Genomic DNA, 17,997 nt, shown 5'->3' on the forward strand with positions numbered 1-17,997 from the left:
ATTATTAACTCGCTCTGAGCCTGTTGGCTCATTAGCAACAGAAATAATTACCTATTAATCCTGCATACTGTTTTAAGTAGTATTATTAAGATATAAGATATACCAAGCCCACTGTCTGCACAAGGTAGGCACTCAATGAGTAGGGTACTAGCACTAAATGGGCATGACTTAGAAGGACAGCTTTCCGGGCATCTTCCTGATGATCATGAGTCCTCTTCCTGACATCATCCTGATGATCACAGAGTCCTCTTCCTGACATCCTGATGATCACAGATTCTTCTTCTGGGCATCTTCCTGATAAACACAGAGTCCTCTTGACTTCTTTGTTTGTGTTTTGTTTTTTTTGTTTATTCACTTTCTGGAAAGACTGCTCAGAGTCCAATCCTTTTATTCTATACCTTCTTCTTTCCCTTAGAATTCTCACCCAAAACTTCAGCTACCACTTCCAGATAATTCTAAGGTTTTCCTGAATTCCATACTAGTTTACCTATTGACAGATGAATGCCCCAAAGGAACCCCTTGAACTCAGTTCCCAGTGACGCAGTTCCTATACTTCGCACACCCTTCTCTAAATTGTTTCTACAGGAGATCCACTCTGCCCCATTCTGCCATCTGTGGGTCCTGTTTCCTCCCTCCATTTCTTTAGGTAAGCACTGAACACATCATATGTCCAATGAGGGCCCATATTAGCAGGGTCAGGTCCTTCCTCACACTTTCAAATGGTCACAACAAGACTATAATAATCAGACAACTACAACAATGGAAAAACAATCACATGAGACCATTTGTGGGGCGTGTCCATTGTGTTAATGTTATCATTACTACCCTAAGATATGGGTGACATGGGACCTGCCCTGAGGTCATATGGCAGTGGCTCCATTCTTACTTTCTTCAGAAACAACCAGATGTCTCCAAAAACTTGCTTCTCATATTCTCAGTACCTGAGACCTCAGAACTCCTAGGACCATGCACACTTCTTCCAGGAATTGCATTTGGGCTTCAGATCCAGCAGCTGTTTTTCAGAGGACATGTGGTACCATAGGTGTTTGTGTCTCAAGGCCTGAAAGCTGTGCATGAGCAACTATTGTAGGGCTTGTGACCTGAAGTGTCTGTATCTGTAGTCATGAGACCTCTTGAAAGACAAGTCAGATCAAATAGTAGGAAGATAAATGGGTGAGGTAGGGGATTTGAGTAGCACTGTGAACATTAGGATGCCTTGGGCAGCCAGTTAAGAATCTGATGAATACAACTGTCTAATCATTACAACACTTCTTCAGGCAAGTAATATCAGTTACATATTTTTTATTTCATGTATGCTAAGTACTTGTGTGGGTATGTGCATGTGTGGGGGAGGATGGGTGCATGTATGTGTGTGTGTGCTAGAGAGAAAGAGATAGAGAAAAGAGAGAGCGCATAGATGGAGGCCACAAGTCAGCATGGTATTGTTTTCCTTGCTGACTCTCCATCTTTTTTCTATTGAGAGGAGCTATCTCACGGAACCTAGAGCTTGTCAACTTGGCTATGCTAACTGGCCAATAATCCGGGGCTCCCCCGCTAGCACTGACATTGCAGATGCAAACCACTGCACCTGACTAGAACTCAGGTCCTCATGCTTACACAGCAGGTACATCACCACCTAAGCTGTCTCCCTAGATGCAGTTCCTTATTCTGGGTGAGGAAAATAAAGAATTGAATAGGTGAGAGTTTGAATGTCATCCTTACCCACACTCCTTTCATTCCAATCTTTCCCCCATCATGGTCTGCTTGTTTCTATTCTCTATGTTATAACTGGAGCTCCATTTTGTAGACAGTGTTTGAGGTTGTATTATTGCCTTGGTTAAAGGTCTCCCATTAGCTTCTCATTTTCACCTGGCCCATAGCCAGTCCTCCTGGCATCGCTGTGAGACCTGTAAGCTCTGACTCACATCCACTTTGTCAAACTCTGCTCTCACCCACCTCCCCATCTGGTCACAGTCGAATATTAACTTATGCCTGAGCCTACTCTACCTTCATGTCTTTCCCCTCGTCTTCCTTTGGCTGACCAAGGTTTATTGTGTCCCTTCCATTTCAAGGCCAAATAAATGTCACCACATCTCTAAAGATGCTTGATTTTTTTTTTCAAGATTGGTTTCACTTTAGTGACTGTGAAATACAGGTCCCTACTGCCTTGACCTTGTGTTTGTATGTTTTCCATGGTCTGTTACCTCCCTAGGCTGTGGGTTGTATGTTATATATCTAACTTTCCATGTGCTGCCTAGATATATAGTAGACTAAATCAATGTTTATTAAAGACTTTGTCTTTATTATTAAAATCTTATTTCTCAAACATGGATTGTTAGTTAAGAATGCCAATTTTAATTTAGTTATGTTGATCTAGTTGTAGACTGGTTTTAGAAAGCACTTTGACATTATAACTAGTATTATATATTAGAACTGCCTCCTGTGTTTTGTGAACATTTTTACTGTTACTATTGTGTATGTGTGTATACATGTGCACGCTGTATTTGTGTGTTTGTGCACGCCTGCATGCAGGTGTGCAAGTATGCACATTTGTGGACATGGCTAGAGATTGATATTATGTGTCTAACAATCACTTCACCTTATTTTTTTGAGACTGCATCTCTCACCAGTTGGCTTGACTGCCTACTCAGCAAATTCCAGGGATTCTCCTGTCTCTGCCTCCCCCATGCTGGGAGTACAAGCACACATGGCACTGTGCCTGGCTTTTTGCCTGGATGCCTGGGATCTGGACTCAGATGTTCCTGTTTTCACAGCAAGCACCTTACAAATTGAGCCATCTTCCCAGCCTCCTGTCTCTACCCTCCTCCCCCAAATAGAACTGGGTGGAACCAGGGTCTTTTATATGCTAGGCAGGTGTCTACCACTGAACCCCATACCTATCCTCATTTTGCTTTGAGATGAAGCCTCTTCCAAGTTGCCCAGTCTGGTCTTGAACTCACTTTGTAGACCAGGCAAGCCTAGAATGTGTACTTTTCTTGCCTCCAGCTACCAAGTAGTCAGCATTATAGGCTTGTACCACTGGGGCATCTTCCTCTGCTGTTTCATGATTTTTCTCGAAGAGGCTGAGGGCATGTAAAGCATATGAATGCTACCCACAAGTACTAGAAATTTCTATTTAACAGAAGCCATGCTTCTCATTTAGCCTACCATTTTGTTGTCAGGACATTTACTTTGTAAAAAGTTCTAGTAAATTGTGTGTGTGTGTGTGTGTGTGTGTGTGTGTGTGTGTGTGTGTATTATTGTGAGTTTTGATAGGCTATTGTGTTGTGAATAGGGCCCAGAATCAGTGTTTCTTCAAGGTGATTGGTTATGTTTCAAGTTACCTATCCTTGATTGTGTAGAGTTTTCTGAAAGATGATTATGCCACAGAATTGCCATATTTTCCAAAAGTAGTTACATATGTACACAGGGTTATCAGCATAGAAAAAATGCTATTGTTACTGCAGGGTGATTTTTGTCTTCTTGCCTAAGATTTGTTGATTGCGACTGGAAGTCTCCCTGTGGTTTGCTTAGGCTTCCTAATCCCTGGCAGAGGGATGCTGTCCTCTGGCTGGAGTCTGAGCAGAGCCCTAACTCTTCATTGCCTTTGCCAGCTGGAGTGTTTCATCCTGAAAAAAGTCATTAGCTAACAAAATGCATATGAATGCCATACACCAGGGGAGGAAGAATAATGTCCGCAGGCGTGTTGCATGTTGTTAGCATTGTCATGTGAAGTGTGCATGTTTGTCTGTAGGGAGATGTGTTATTGAAGGGAACATGATTATATTAAATATGGTTATTTTATGTTAGAAATTGGATAGACAGCTATATTTTGGGTTCATGAGTTAGCCTAGTGTAAGTCAAGAAGGCATTCAGGAAAAGACAGAATTCAGTAAGTCTTTGAAAAATGATCAGGTTTTTGTTGTTGTTGTGTGTTTTGTGGGGTTTTTTGGTTGGGTTTTTGGGGGGTTTTGTTGTTGTGTTGTTGTTTTGGTTTGTTTTGGTTTAGCTTGGTTTGGTTTGAGGAAGAACGAGGAAGCTGGCCCAGGGCTACAGCCCAGCTTTTAATAGTGTGAGAAGAGCTGTGGGTGATGATAGCAAAGAGGAAGGGAGCCCAGCAGAAGTGTGGGGGGCGGGGCTTAGGCTGGGGCCAGATGGCAAGGCAAATGCACACAGCCTTGGGGGTCCAGGAAAGAGCAAGAGAGGGAAGGTGGTGAGAGCAGCATTTGCAGGAGCAGGGAAGGCTGACGTCACTGTTCCTGGTCTAAAGCAGTAAGCAGCCCTCCAGATCTATGAGTTGTGCATCTACAGACCCAGTCAACCTGGAGTTGAAAATATGATTTTTAAATTGCAACTGGGATGAAACCTCTACATACATTTTCCTCCTGTTGGTATTCCCCCAAACAACTCATTTTAGCAAACATTAACACAGTAGCCTCAATGTATTAGATATAAGAAGTAATCTATAGATGATTTACTATACAGGTATACATAGATCATATACAGAGACTCTGTGCTGTTTCCTCCCAGATTTGAACATCTTGCAATAGTCCCTCATAGTTATTAAAAGATGACTGTGTTTAATTCTTGAAATCTTTAAAATGCAAAAGCAAAGAGGCATGGTGGTCCATGCCTGTCGTCTCAGCTCCTGGGAGTCTGAGACAGGAAGGTAAAAACTGTAGGCCAACCTAAGCTACCTGCCTCAAAAAAAAAAAAAAAAAAAAAAAAAAAAAAAAAAAAACCCTAAACATGTAGATAATTAAACCAGCATCCTTCTAGTCCCCAGTGTACAAAGACACGTTTGGAGACGTTTGAGTTCCTCCCCATCTCTCATTCTTCCTCTCCCACTCTGAACACATATGTCATTTGTTTTTAAATCCAGACATTTGCCTTTGTTAATAGAAACTCCAGAATGCTTTGTTAGTGCCCATTATTCCCTTCTGTGGGCCTGCCACGATTTAACCTTATTTACATTGCAAATGATCCTACAGTAAAAGTCTCTTGCTTCCTCCATGATCATTTTCTTAGAAAGGGTTACAAGAAGAAACAGTTCCAGGCCAAAGCAGGTTACTCTTCTTGAACTCTTGATACATATACATACCGACATTTAGTCTCTATGAAAATCATAAAGCCAGGATCCCTTCCATGGTGCCACCGACATTGCTTCCCCAGGGAATCGTTCAGTGTGCTAATGGAGGGGAGGAGCAGTTTCCAACAGATCTTACAGCAGCTCACAGCAGCAAATGTACATGCCAAGTGTACGACTGTATGGTAGCTGAGGCAGGAACTGAAAGGTTGGAGTGACTGGGTAGAGAGAAGGGGTTTCTTTAAAATTTTTAAAATTAAATTCATCGTGTGTGTATGCACATACTATCATGTGTATGTAGAAGTCATGCAAAAATTGAGGGAATGGGTTCTTTCCTTTCCCAATGTGGGTCCTGGGGATCAAGCTCCGGTTGGCAGGCCTGGAGGCAAGTCCATTACTCAGAGAGCTGTTCCTTGAGAAGTCTTCACAAAGACTCTTTCTGTGCGTAATGTTTAATCTAGTGCTCCTTGAGATTGGAGAGCAAACAAACAAGCTAAGCATGAAGGCTGCACACTGGCCAGGAGCATGTCCTGTCTCGTGTCCAGATGCCAATTTTCCTTCTTCCTCTCTGTTGCTGTAGCAACAAGTGCCAGCCAGCCACATTTGTCCTTGCTTATTGACTCATGGGAGTCACTAAATGGCAAACTAAGCTCTCTGCACAGTACCTGGCACATTGGAGACTTTAATAAATGTCGCTTCTGTCATTCCTCCTTGACTCAGATATCCTTTGATTGGAAGTGGCAGATACCCAACCCGAAGAAGAAGACCAGTCTGTGGCCAACACGTGGTCTGTATCCACTGAGACAAAAAGGTCACTGGCTCTAGCCTTCTTGTTCATCTCCAAAGTCTCAGTAAACCTTTAAATGGTCTTGTTAACACCTCTCAGGTATTTTGCCTTCATTGGTGTTTGTAAAGTGTGCCTGTTCTCGTGCAAACCTAGTACTAGACTCATGCTCAATATTTGTCAAAAATGGAGTCTAGAAAGTCATCCTTAGAATTAATGTGGACATCATGTCAGCTGTTGTCTCTCCAGATAGAGAAATAGTTTGCCTTCTCTGATTATATAGAATTTATATCTTATAGTAGAAATAGGAATATTAATAATGCTAGATTTTAAGGGAAAGTACCAACCTATAATCTATCATTAATTTTCTTCCAGAATGATTAAAAATTGACTCTCCTTATCAATTATCTTTTTTACTCATGCTTCATATCCTTTCAAATATTGAAAGAATAGTAGATCAGAACCTCAGACTAAACAAGATAAATCTATTACTCTTTTATGACAACGTAGCAAAATATTGTATTTATGTTAATTTGTATTTTGTTTGTAGATGTTTTCAAACTTAGACACAAACTGTGAAAGGGAAAAAAACTAGCATTGAAGCCTTTTTCAGATGATTGACAGGCTTGCTTTATCACTTGCTACACTGGCTTGAGAAACAATGGTCCCAGGAAGCCCCATATATGTCAGTGCTTGGTCCTGGTTGATGAAACTTTTTGGGAAGGTTTAGGAGGTGTGGCCTTGGTGGAGGAGGTGAGTCACTGGGGATTGGGTCTTGAGGTTTCAAAAGTCTGCACCATTCTCAATTTTCTCTGCCTCAAGCTTATGGATTATAATATAAACCTTGAACTACTTACTCCTCCAGTAAGTGAGTTCCATGCGTGCCTGCCAGTCAGCCACTGTGCTCCTTGTCGTGATGGTCATGACCTCCCACCCCAATAAATCTTGGTCATATCACAGTGTAAACAGAGGTATTTTTTTTATGGACAACACAGCAGCCATAGAGAGCATTAGTAAATTCCAGAAAGAAATAGAAGAAAGAGTTCATTCTTCATACTCTATGTTTATTAAAGTAAGTTCCATTCCCTTTTTAAGCAGCACCTGGGAAAGAAATGCTATAGGAACCATTTTACAAGGACCAGAACTAGTGACAACAGGAAACAGTCTCTTCCAATTATAAAACTATCTTCTATGTAAAGATTGATGCAGAGATGCTTATGAAAAGAAAAGAAGCCATTTCTCTGTAGAAATGCCCTTTGTCAGCATTGAGCTAAGAAAGCTCTTTCTTAGGCAGAAGCCAAATCGATTTCCAGTGCTAGATAATCCTTTTATGCTCTTGGATCTTTTTATGTACATGTAAGCATTTTATAAGAAAAAGATAGATAATGCCACCTTAAATCCTGAGGTAAAATATGAGCATAAGCATGTTATTTCAGATTTCTGTGCTAGATTGAATCATCTGACGTTGCCAGTATTCAACCTTTTCTGACTTAATAGAAATGACAATTTCATAAGCTTACTTAATAACTACAGTAAGCTTGCTAAGAAAGAAATCTTGCAAGCCTGTGGAAGAAAATGGATTTCATGTCAATCCTAGATATGTCCCGAAGACCTAGCATAGTTCTGACAGGTGACTCTAATCTTCATTTTAAATATAAAAGGAAAGGATCGACACCAACAAAAACAATTTCAATAAAATATAAATGAGACTGAGAATAAAATGGAAATGTTTTAACTGTACTCTAGAGAAAGTCTGTTAAGAAACCAATTTAGATCCAACTGGCTCCGTGGAATTGACTGAAGCCAAAGCTTCATCAGTGGAAATCCATCAGTATTGGTACAAGCTGATGAAATTGTCTGTATTCATAAGCATAAAGAAGACAGCATCATAACAGGAGGCTAAAAACCTGTACTCAAAATAGGAAGGATCATGGATACTGGGAGCAGTGCTGACTGTGTCATGAACTCAGCAGGAATATCCAAGGAGTGAATTGTTTCCGGCTTTCAAACAGCTTGTAACTTCTCATACCGCCATGGAGTAGAACACATTGTCTCCTGAAATGCCACTCACAAAGAATAAAGTCACATGACCTGGGCTATGCCTGTCTCTATCCCCAGTGTGGTGGTTATTTGTACTGTTTTGTTTGTTTGTTTGTTTTAATTGTTTGGGAATTTCAGACATGAGTATATTGTATTTGATCAAATCTACACCAACTCTCTTCCTTTTTAATTTCTTCCCTAATTCTACCACAGCATTTCCCTCCCAATCTCAGGTGCTTTGTGATTTAAACTCACTGATTCTTCTTAGTTCTGCCAGTATGTGTGTTGGGCCATGGGCAGTCTCTCAGAAGCTGTACCCTTGAAACAAACAAAGCAAAAACCCAACTCTTTTGCTTTCTAGCAAGCATAAATTGCCAAAAGCATCTCATCTAAAGGTGGGACTTCATGATCTCCTATTCCTTCTAAGTTGGAAAGTTGGTTGACTTAATCTTGTGTGTGGCTGGATGTTTCTCTCCCACCTGCAGTTTCGGAACGACCACTCAGAGGCTTAATATTAATTATAAACGTTTGACCAATGGCTCAGGCTTATTATTAGTTAGTTCTTACAATTAAATTAACCCATTTCTATGAGTCTCATGGTTGTTACCTCACATCTTGCTTTTCTAATGTTTATTAGCATCTGTTCTGACTCTGCCCCTCTCCCTATATCTCTGCTTGGATTTCCTGCCTATCAGGATTCTGCCTGGCTATTGACCAAATCAGCTTCTTTAATAACCAGTGGTAATAAAATGTATTCACATCATACAGAGGAGTATCCCACATCACTTGTGCATGTCTTATGCTTGCATTTACAACTGCCACGAGTATTGCAGCAGCCCTGTCGTGTTCAAAAAGCACAGTTTGCTGTTGTCATCCACTCTTACAGTCTTTCCACCCCTGTTCTTTGGTGATCCCGGGCCTCATTTAGAACTGAGTACTCCACAGTCTCTTGTTCTTTACACATTGCTCAGTGAGGAGTCTTTGTGTTAATCACCATCCACCGTGAAAAGAAGGTTCTGTGATGAGGATTGAGAGATGTGCTAATCTTCAAATATAAAGCTAAAGACTTAGAAGGCAGCTTAATACTGTTTGGTTAGCTTAAGAAAAATAGGAAGTTCTCCCCTGGGGCCATGGAACCTTGGCCCTGTTAGTTTCTTTTTTTTAATGCACAATTAAACCTTGTCTTAGCCTATTTTTTTCTTGATATGACAGAATACTTGTGAGGGAGTAATTTATTTTTAAAAGATGCTTACTTGGTCTTATTATTCTGGAGGCTAGAAGTTTTGAACATGATGCATCTGGCATCTTTGTGGCCTCAGGTGATGATGATGAGCTGCTTCCAGCTTGGGGAACATGACAAGGACAAACAGTACCAACAGATAGAATGGAGAGTTGAATTTGTGGTCCCCACTCTTAATTGCAACTCATCTAGTTCCAAGAAAGCAAGAACTTAGTCCTTAGTGAGAGCATTAATCCCTGCAGGACAGCTCTTCCAATGTGGCCAGACATTTCCTACCCAGCCTACCCATTGCTGCTCTGGGGACTGAACTGCAGTGTGAGTTTTGGTGGCAACAATCCATGTTCAAAGCATAGCAAACCTGCACCTTCAAAAGTCATAATTCAGTAAAATATGGATTTCAGTTTTGTAGTTAACTTTCAGGTGTTGTAATTATGAAGGTAAATATGAAGTTGTGTAGCATGGCATATTGTACATAAAAGCCACTGATTTCAACAAGAGATACTATATTATCATATGGTGACTTAATACATGGCACATATCAGAGTCCTGTGGGGTGAACTCATGAACACAAAGTGACTTATTGATACCTCCCACCAGGGTATCACAGAAGCACCTCAAACTCCAAGAACTCTGTGGTTTTACTAGACATTCTCCTTTCTGCTCATGTTTGTGGGTCATTATTATCAAGTTGTAATTCTCTCCCATTCTTTTTAAATTTCCCTTTGTCCTCTGTCGCCTTCAAGCCTAATAAAGCTGGTCTGTGATCTGTGACAGAGCAGTTAAGGGGACGGGTTTAGTCTCCTTGACATGACCAGCCACCGTGTCACAAGATAATGTCTTAGGCATGAGAATAGCATCCTGCTAATTATTTTTCAAGAAATAATGGCATGTCAGGCCCTAAAACTGAAGCCTGCTGCCTTCCGATAATTAGACAAGAATGAATTTGCACATGCCTGTGCATAGAAAGTGGCCACTAAACATAAATGGGTGTTTGTTTTCCTGTGCTTTTTTTTCCCAGTGAGACCGCGTCCAGAAAGATCAAAAGATGATTTATCTGTGCTCTGAAGGTGCAAGGGGACTGAGTGTGTGCAATGTCGCATCTTTATTATCAATCTCATCCTGAGCCCCAATTAACAGGCCTGTCACGCACTCTCGTTAAAGCCACTTTACAAAAGGAAGGCTGGAGGGTTTTAATGATGTCACAGAGCCGGGGAGGAAATCAGATGTGTCCCACAAGTTCTGTTGGTTCTTGCATGTGTTCCTTTCCAGCTGAAGCCAGGATCTAAGACAGAAACTCCACTCTGAAGCTGTAGGATAAGAGGGGCTGAGGGACTTAGATGAAAGGACAGTCCATTTTCCCCCTGTATCCTGTGCCCAGGGATCATTGTAGAATCTTGTCAGAGACTATTTAGCAGAATCCTGAACCCAGCCAAGCCATCAAAACAGCCTTTGACTCGGCACAGACCCTTAAGTTTCTACCATGTTGGGCAGAATTCTTTCCCCTCAGAGCAGGGACTAGGGATCACTGTGGAACTGGTGGAAGTGGGGAGCAACATGAGTCTCCTGGAAAATAATATATTCACTCCTGTTGTGGTTTGAATCAGATGTCTCCCATATTCTCAGTTATTTGAATACTTGGCCCCTAGTTGCTGATGCTGTTTGTGGGAGCTTAGTTGGTGTGGTCTTGTTGGTGGGAGTGTGTCACTGAGGGTGGCTTGTCTACAAGTCTCCTGAGATCCCTAGTTTGCTTTCTGCTTCCTGTTTGTGGTTCCAGATGTGAGCCCTGTTCCAATTGCTATGACTACCTGCAGCCATATTTTCCTGCAGTGGTGGTGATACACTCTTGTCCCTCTAGGACTGCAAGCCCCAAGTAAATACTTCCTTCTATAAGTTGCCTTGGTCATGGCATTTTATCACAGAAGTAACTAAGCAAGTAACTAATACGATTTGTCTGGAAGAAAGTATTTTGACAGATTCTTTTAATTACTTGTTTATTTTTAAATAACTTGTGAACATGTGTATATATGTGTCATGTGTATATGTGTATTTCCATACATGTATGCACATGTGTGTAGGTGCTTGTGTCTACATGTATGTGAAGGCCTCAAATTGATGTCAAATGTCTTTCTTGGCTGTTCTCCACTTTATTTGCTAAGACAGGCTCTCTCTGTAAATCCAGAGCTTGCCAATCTCAGTGTCCAAATGACCTTTGACTGTCTGCTGACACAGCCTAGAGTCACCTGAGAAGTATCCATTAGGGAATGCCCAGATCAGATCGATCTGTGGACATGTCTTTGGGGATTGTCTTGATTGGTTGTTGATGTAGGAGGCCCATCTTATGGATCTTATGGCTGTGACAAAATGCCAAGAACATGAGCAACTTGGGGAGGAAAGGGTTTGTTTCTCTGACACTTGCACCTCACAGTCCACCATCAAAAGGAGTCAAGTAGGAACTCAAGGCAGGAACCTGGAGGCAGAAACTGATAGAGGCCATGGAGGCGTGCTGCTTACTGGATTTCTCCTCATGGCTTGCTTAGCCTGCTTTCTTATAGTTCCAAGGACACTATCCTTGGGGTAACACTGCCCACAGTGAACTGGCCCCTCCCACATCCATCATCAATCAATCAAAAAAAGATGTACCACAGGTATGCCCTGGAGTCAATTTGGTGAGGGTATTTTCTCAGTTGAAAGTTCCCTTTTTCTAAATGGCATCTGGTTGAGTCATGTTGCCAGTATAAGGTCTTAGGCCACTGTGGGTAGTACCTTCCCTGGACCAAAGGCCCTGGGAGATTACATATAAATATAAATATATAAATATATATATATGTACATATATATATATGCCCATGTGTCTGTGTGTGTGTTGTGTGTTTGTATATGTATATTTGCTGACTAAGGGGCTGGAGAGAGTTTAAGAACATTTGATGCTTTTGTAGCAAATCTAACAATCCATTCCCATCAGACAACACAGAGTTGTAACATGAGGTCCTGCTTGTTGGGGTTTCTGTCCTGCCCAGTTCCCCAGCCATTTAGTCCCAAAGAAAATCACACAGAGTCTACATTAGGTTACAAACTGACCCATTAGCTCAGGCTTTGTATTAGCTCTTATAACTTATATTAACCCATTATTCTTATCTATGTTAGCCACATGGCTCAGTACCTTTTTCAGTGGGGCAGATCACATCCTGCTTCTTCAGTGATCTGGACAGGACTGGGAGGAATGGACTTCCTCCTACCTAGAATTTTCCAGTTCTCGTAGCCCCACTTCTGCTTCCTGTCTGGTTGACCCGCCTATAATTGCTGCCTGGCCAATCAGCATTTATTTAAAACATGATTGACAGAATACAATTATCCTGCACCACAGAGTCACCTATAACTCCAGTCCCATGGGATCCAACACCCTCTTCTAGCCTCTGCAAGCCCCTGCATGTGTGCACACACACACACACGCACAACATACATGAATAAACAACTCTTTGGAGGGAGGAGTGGGGAGGGGAGAGCTCATGAGTGCTTGCATTCCTCCATGGTTTCTGCTTCAAGTTCTCACGTGAGCTCCTGCCCTGGCCTCCCTCAGTGATGGACTATAATCTGTAAATAAATAACCTTTTCTTCCCCCAAATTTTTCTTGACAGAATGCTTCCTACAGCAGGAGAGTGAACACTTGGTTACTTTAGCTAGTCAACTTGTCCTGGGTATCTTCTCTCTCGGTCTCCCAAGTGCTCAGGTTATGGGTGGCTGCCATAGTGCCCAGTTTCTATGGGACTTCTGAGCTCATGCTGTGTGGCAAGCGGTTTAGCCATCTACCTCCCCAGCCCCTGTGTAATGTTGTTAGCTGACCTCTTTTCATTGTCCGTGGTACTGGGTTTCAGAAGGACATTTTCATTCATGTATGTAGTGTGGTTTGAACATACAGCTCCCCTCTGCTGTCCCCCTTTATGCTACATTTTTTTTCCTATCTGTGACCTACAAATGGTTAAGAAACAACTGTTCTTGCTTTGCTCTGCACTTTTAATACCAAAGGAGGTGAGGGGGAATTTGGTTTAGAATGTCATGGAGATTTAGATTTGAATTATCTCCAATACATTTGAATTGAGTGAATTTAGGCAGGCTACAGATCTTCCCTGAACCCAAGCTTTTTCAAGTGTGACCCAAGGATCAGGCTTATTTTAAAGTTGGAGTAATAGATAAACTAAATATAGAAGCAATACATGCTAAGAATATTTTTCTTCTTCTAGTTCCTTCTGAATACAAATGAACAAACACACCTGCTCTGTCCTGTTCCATGTTGGCTCATGCCCAGATCTGTACATGGTGCCTGGCACACAGTAGATACCAAATGTTGATTCAGTAGATGGACAGAATGCCTTGGTTTAATGCCCAATGAAGTCTTTGCCTACAGTGATGTTTATTCAAAGTGCCTATTTTCTAAGAGAGATTTCGGTGCCCTCTTTGGTTTTGCTGATGCCCTTCTGAGGCAGTTAGCCCCATGTCCTGTGAAAACTTTCTGGATACATGAGAAGGCTCGATTTGCTTAGCCCATGTTCTAGGGCGTGATCTGTGCCAGGACTGAACAGGCTAGTATGCAGAATTGATCTGGCTCCTTGTCTGGTTTCATAAGTACAGGTTTATAGACTTACCTGTTGTCTGTGGCTGCCTCTATGTCTGGCAGAGCTGAGCAGGTTCTAACAGAGACCATGTGAAATGCACAGCTGCTTTTATACTGAAAAATCCTGCTACTCCATGCACAGCAGCACCCATTTCAGGACTGGTTTTTATTCTGTTTTATTTTGCATAAGAGTCTCTCTCACTACAAAATCTGACCTGGCTGACCTCAAACTTGCAGCCATACTCTCGCTTCAACCTCCCAAGTTCTAGGATTGCAGGTCTAAACCATTGTACCCAGCTCAGTGTTGGCTTTAAGATTGGTTCCTTTCAATGGATGGGAAGCCAAGAACTAACAATATTACACTTTGGTTCAGGTCTTAATGAATCCATAGTCGATGGCCTTCACACTAACTGATACCTGTCAACTCAGCACAAACCTTGTTGAAACAGTTCTCCCCTACCAGCCTTCAGAACAGCATGGATAACAGACTAGAAAGGTGCTTCAGAGTCATGATAGAGTCCTGGAATTTGTCGGGAACCTACCTCAAATCAGTCACGGGATAGAGGAAGGATTGGGGGACCACATACAGATGCAAGGATGGGTGCAGATGGGTGGTAGTGATTTTTCAGTTGAGTATGAACGCAACATTGCTTCCCAGGGGGCATTTACAAGAGAACGGCTATGGTTGCTGGATGTGGTACTCACGTTAGCCTTGATTTAGAATACGTAATGCATGTGTAGTATCAGCCTGCAGCTACCTCATGGATGGCTCCTGCTGCATCCATTTAGCTGTGAGGGCTTTGGATTTCCTGAGTGGCTTCTTGGAGCTATGCCCTCACTGTTGGGTCTGACTCGAAATTGGAGATGAAAGTTCTTTCATAGAAGATACATCCTGATGGAGATTTGATTGTTTGGAGTTTACAGGTGAAGTCCAGGGCTGCTTCTGCTGTTACCCCATCAGTCCAAGACTCCCTCTGTTTTTACCTTCTGAATTAATTTTCCAAATTATGCACTGGTTATGGCTGAACAGAAGACACAAAATTGGAAGCCTCATCTTTTTCTTCTGTAATCAACTGCTCAGCAGGGCTTTTGCATGATCACGGAGAAGGGCAGATAAAACCGGTAACAGCAACAAAGTTACAACCACCCATCTGGAAGTAACCTATTTGGGCAATCCATTTATCTGCCAAAGGTTGTACCTCATGTGACCTGGTAGAGCTGCCATCCATTATCCTGTAAAAATGGATGTTGGATCCTTGGGTTGGCAAGGGGAGAGGTGAAAAAGATTAGGCAGCAAGTGTTCGTCCTGCTGGGCTGTTGTCAGCTGTCGCACAGCTGCCTTTGGGGAGGGTCAAAGACTCTGACTTTGTCAGTAGGGAGCTGCTGCTAGAAGGTTCCCCAGGAAGGCTGCAAAGCTGTGGGGTGGATGGGGTGGACAGGAAGGAATCAAGGCTATAATTAACTTTCTGTTCCATTGTATTTTATAGCAGTGACCCCTGCTCCCCAACAAATGACACCCTAGATTCTAACCCTGTGGCTCCCTCACTTACCTTTCTGGCTTATGCCGAAAATGCGAACAGATTTTCAAAAACAGTGGGACTGCTTTGGTGTATTGGAGGTAGACCAGAAAAATGAAGTGACATGTGTTCTGTTGTACTGTTGGAACCCATGGGGGGGAATGATGGGTTGATTAAAATTGCAAATAATGAGTTAATTGATTAAAATTCTGGACCTATTTAATTATTTAAGGTGAATGCAAATATACTCTAATACAAACTGTTTTTGTCTTTGTGGCTCTTTTGGCTAATTCCTAACATACTTTAATTCTCTGTTTTGTTTGTTTATTTGTTTTTGTTTTTAAACTTTAGGCAACCCAAATAGCTCTAACTTTCACATTGTTTGCCCATGCCTCTTGTTGACCAACCTGCTGCTATGTAGTTCTAGTTATGTCGTGGGAATATGCGTATTCTGGACTTGATAGAGACTATAGGAAGAGAATTTAAAATTATTAATGACTGTGCTATTCTTTGAGTTGGGAAGAATTGGCAAATTTAAAAGAATTTTAGTTTATATGGATAAAGAATGCCAGAGGTGATAGAATGACTTCCTAGGTAGGGAAAGAGCTCTGAGTGGGACATAGAAATTGATGTAAATGCTGCTCCCTAGAGCTGTTCATACCTGGTGAACTGGGTATGAGCAACTCATTAATCTGGGGAAGGAGATAGCATGTGATTGTATTTGTTCTTCCTGCAGCCACATTAGGAAGGCAGGCTCCTGGTGTATTAGGATTTCTGCGCAGCTTTGCTGCTCTTTAAATCATGTGTAATTTCATGAAGGGTTCTAGTTTTTTGTGTGGTGGGGGGTTGGGGTAGTAGTGGTGGCGGTAGTTGTGGGGGTGGTGGGTGGGGGTGGGGGTGCATCCTAAGGCCTACAATGCATGACTGCCAGTTTTGCCAAGCTCACATGTTGCACTTCTATGTCTGCCAGGGAGAAATGCTTGCTGCCTCTCCAGTTGGCGTTGGAATCAAAGAACGTGAAGCTGGCCCAACATGCTTTGGCCGGGATGCAGGTATGACTTTAACTGCAGGCAGTCATGTGACAGAAGCTGACAGACCACACTGGCATTGAAAGAGCACATCATTAGCATTTTAAATCCTGGCTGTCTGAAACTTTGATTGAATTAATAGAATACCTCCAGAAGGGACAAGATCTTCTTATAGCCTCCAGAATGTCTCTGGACACAGTATTACTTGGTTGAGCCTCTGATTCATAGGGATCCAGCTAAGCCCTAAGTTTATATCCATCCAGATCTCATCTACAATCCATATCTGTGATTTGGTGTAATCGGGATTGATAGTAAAGTAAAAAGATTTTATATGATTTTCCTCATCAATTTCTCTTATTAAATTGGTATACAATTACATATCATACATTGAGCGGACTCCCCCATAGACCCTAGCTTTCCTGTTCTCCCTTCCCCACCATTATTCCCCTGTGTTTCTCTAGACAGTTCCCTTCTATTTTCATACATGATTTTTATTTGTTTGTTTCTACATGATACCTGCTAATTACAAATGAGAGAAGCCATGATGCTTATTTTTCTGAGAGTGACTGAACATGGTGATCTTTGTTGTACCCATTTTCCTAACTATGACAAGGCATTTTGATTGGCACATATTCACCATGCTTTATGAGATTTCATAAAGGTATTTCATACATGTATAAAATATACAGTATTCACCCTACTCTCTTTGCCCTCTCCCTCCAGCCCCTGTATTTCTCTCCCCTAACCCCTCTGTTTCCTCCTTTTTAGCCCCCCGTTTCCATTATTTCCCCAGACACCTTCAATCTACAGACACATGTATGACTTTATGTATCTCTGTAAAATACAAGCCCTGGGAAGAAGAGAAAAACATCGTATTTGTTTTTCTCAATCTGAACTCGATTTTTTTTTTATTCTACAGTTAGGTTGATGAATGGATTAATATATTATGTTTTTATGACAAAACTGGGAAGAAAAGAAAAAATTCTTTGGTCTAATCCAAAAAGTGAGATTACTTGAACACACGTCTTTCTCTGAGCATTTGTGTTCTACCACACACAGAGTGACTCTGACCCCAACTGTGAACCGTGATGGCTGTCTAAACACATTGATTTTATAAGGTGAAGCCATATGAGCCAGAAATCAGCTCCCTTAGCCTCAGTGGACTGGGAGTAGATAATGTGTATTTGAACAACAACAACAGTAAAGCCATAGGAAATTTTAATGCGTCATTGTTAATGTTCTTCAAAGGCTTTGATTTCTGAAATTGGGCCATCTGTAGAAATATATAAGGAGTTGTTTTGACCTGCTACATTTTTCTGTTTTCTCTAGCATCGTATAGATTTCCCATTGTGTTTGTCTTTCCAATTCTGCGGCATTTAAAACTGGGGGGTCTATGTTTTCTAAAGCTTGCTTAATTGTATTCATGTTGGTGATTAATGGCCAAGTCTCCTTTTATGAGTCCTTGCTCCCTTGTGGCCTGGTGACTGTAGGCACAATGTGGAACTTCTGTCTCACTGTAACACAGCATCAACATGAGCCTCAGCTCTGGACTCCTCGGAGGTTCCTACTGCAGCTAACTTACAATGGAAAAGAACAAATTGGGCTAAGAATAAATATAAAGTCCTATGCCGAGTCTCAGTGGGGAAAAAAAAATATCCATTGCACCAGTTCAGAATCGGGGGTGGGGTGGGGG

The 17,997-nt window shown here is 41.8% G+C and overlaps 1 protein-coding gene across 2 annotated transcripts in view; it reads left to right on the forward strand.

Annotated features, from left to right (window-relative positions):
- Arfgef3 (ARFGEF family member 3) overlaps positions 1-17,997 on the forward strand; it is a 150,613-nt gene that overhangs the window by 34,362 nt on the left and 98,254 nt on the right. For both annotated transcript variants that reach the window (XM_087911585.1, XM_087911582.1), the window contains exon 3: positions 16,247-16,328. In XM_087911585.1, the coding sequence (XP_087767711.1) occupies positions 16,247-16,328 (82 nt within the window). The remainder of the gene's footprint in view (positions 1-16,246; positions 16,329-17,997) is intronic.

This window comes from Myodes glareolus, chromosome 1, assembly GCF_982192425.1.
Source record: "Myodes glareolus chromosome 1, mMyoGla1.1, whole genome shotgun sequence".
Lineage (NCBI taxonomy): Eukaryota > Metazoa > Chordata > Mammalia > Rodentia > Cricetidae > Myodes > Myodes glareolus.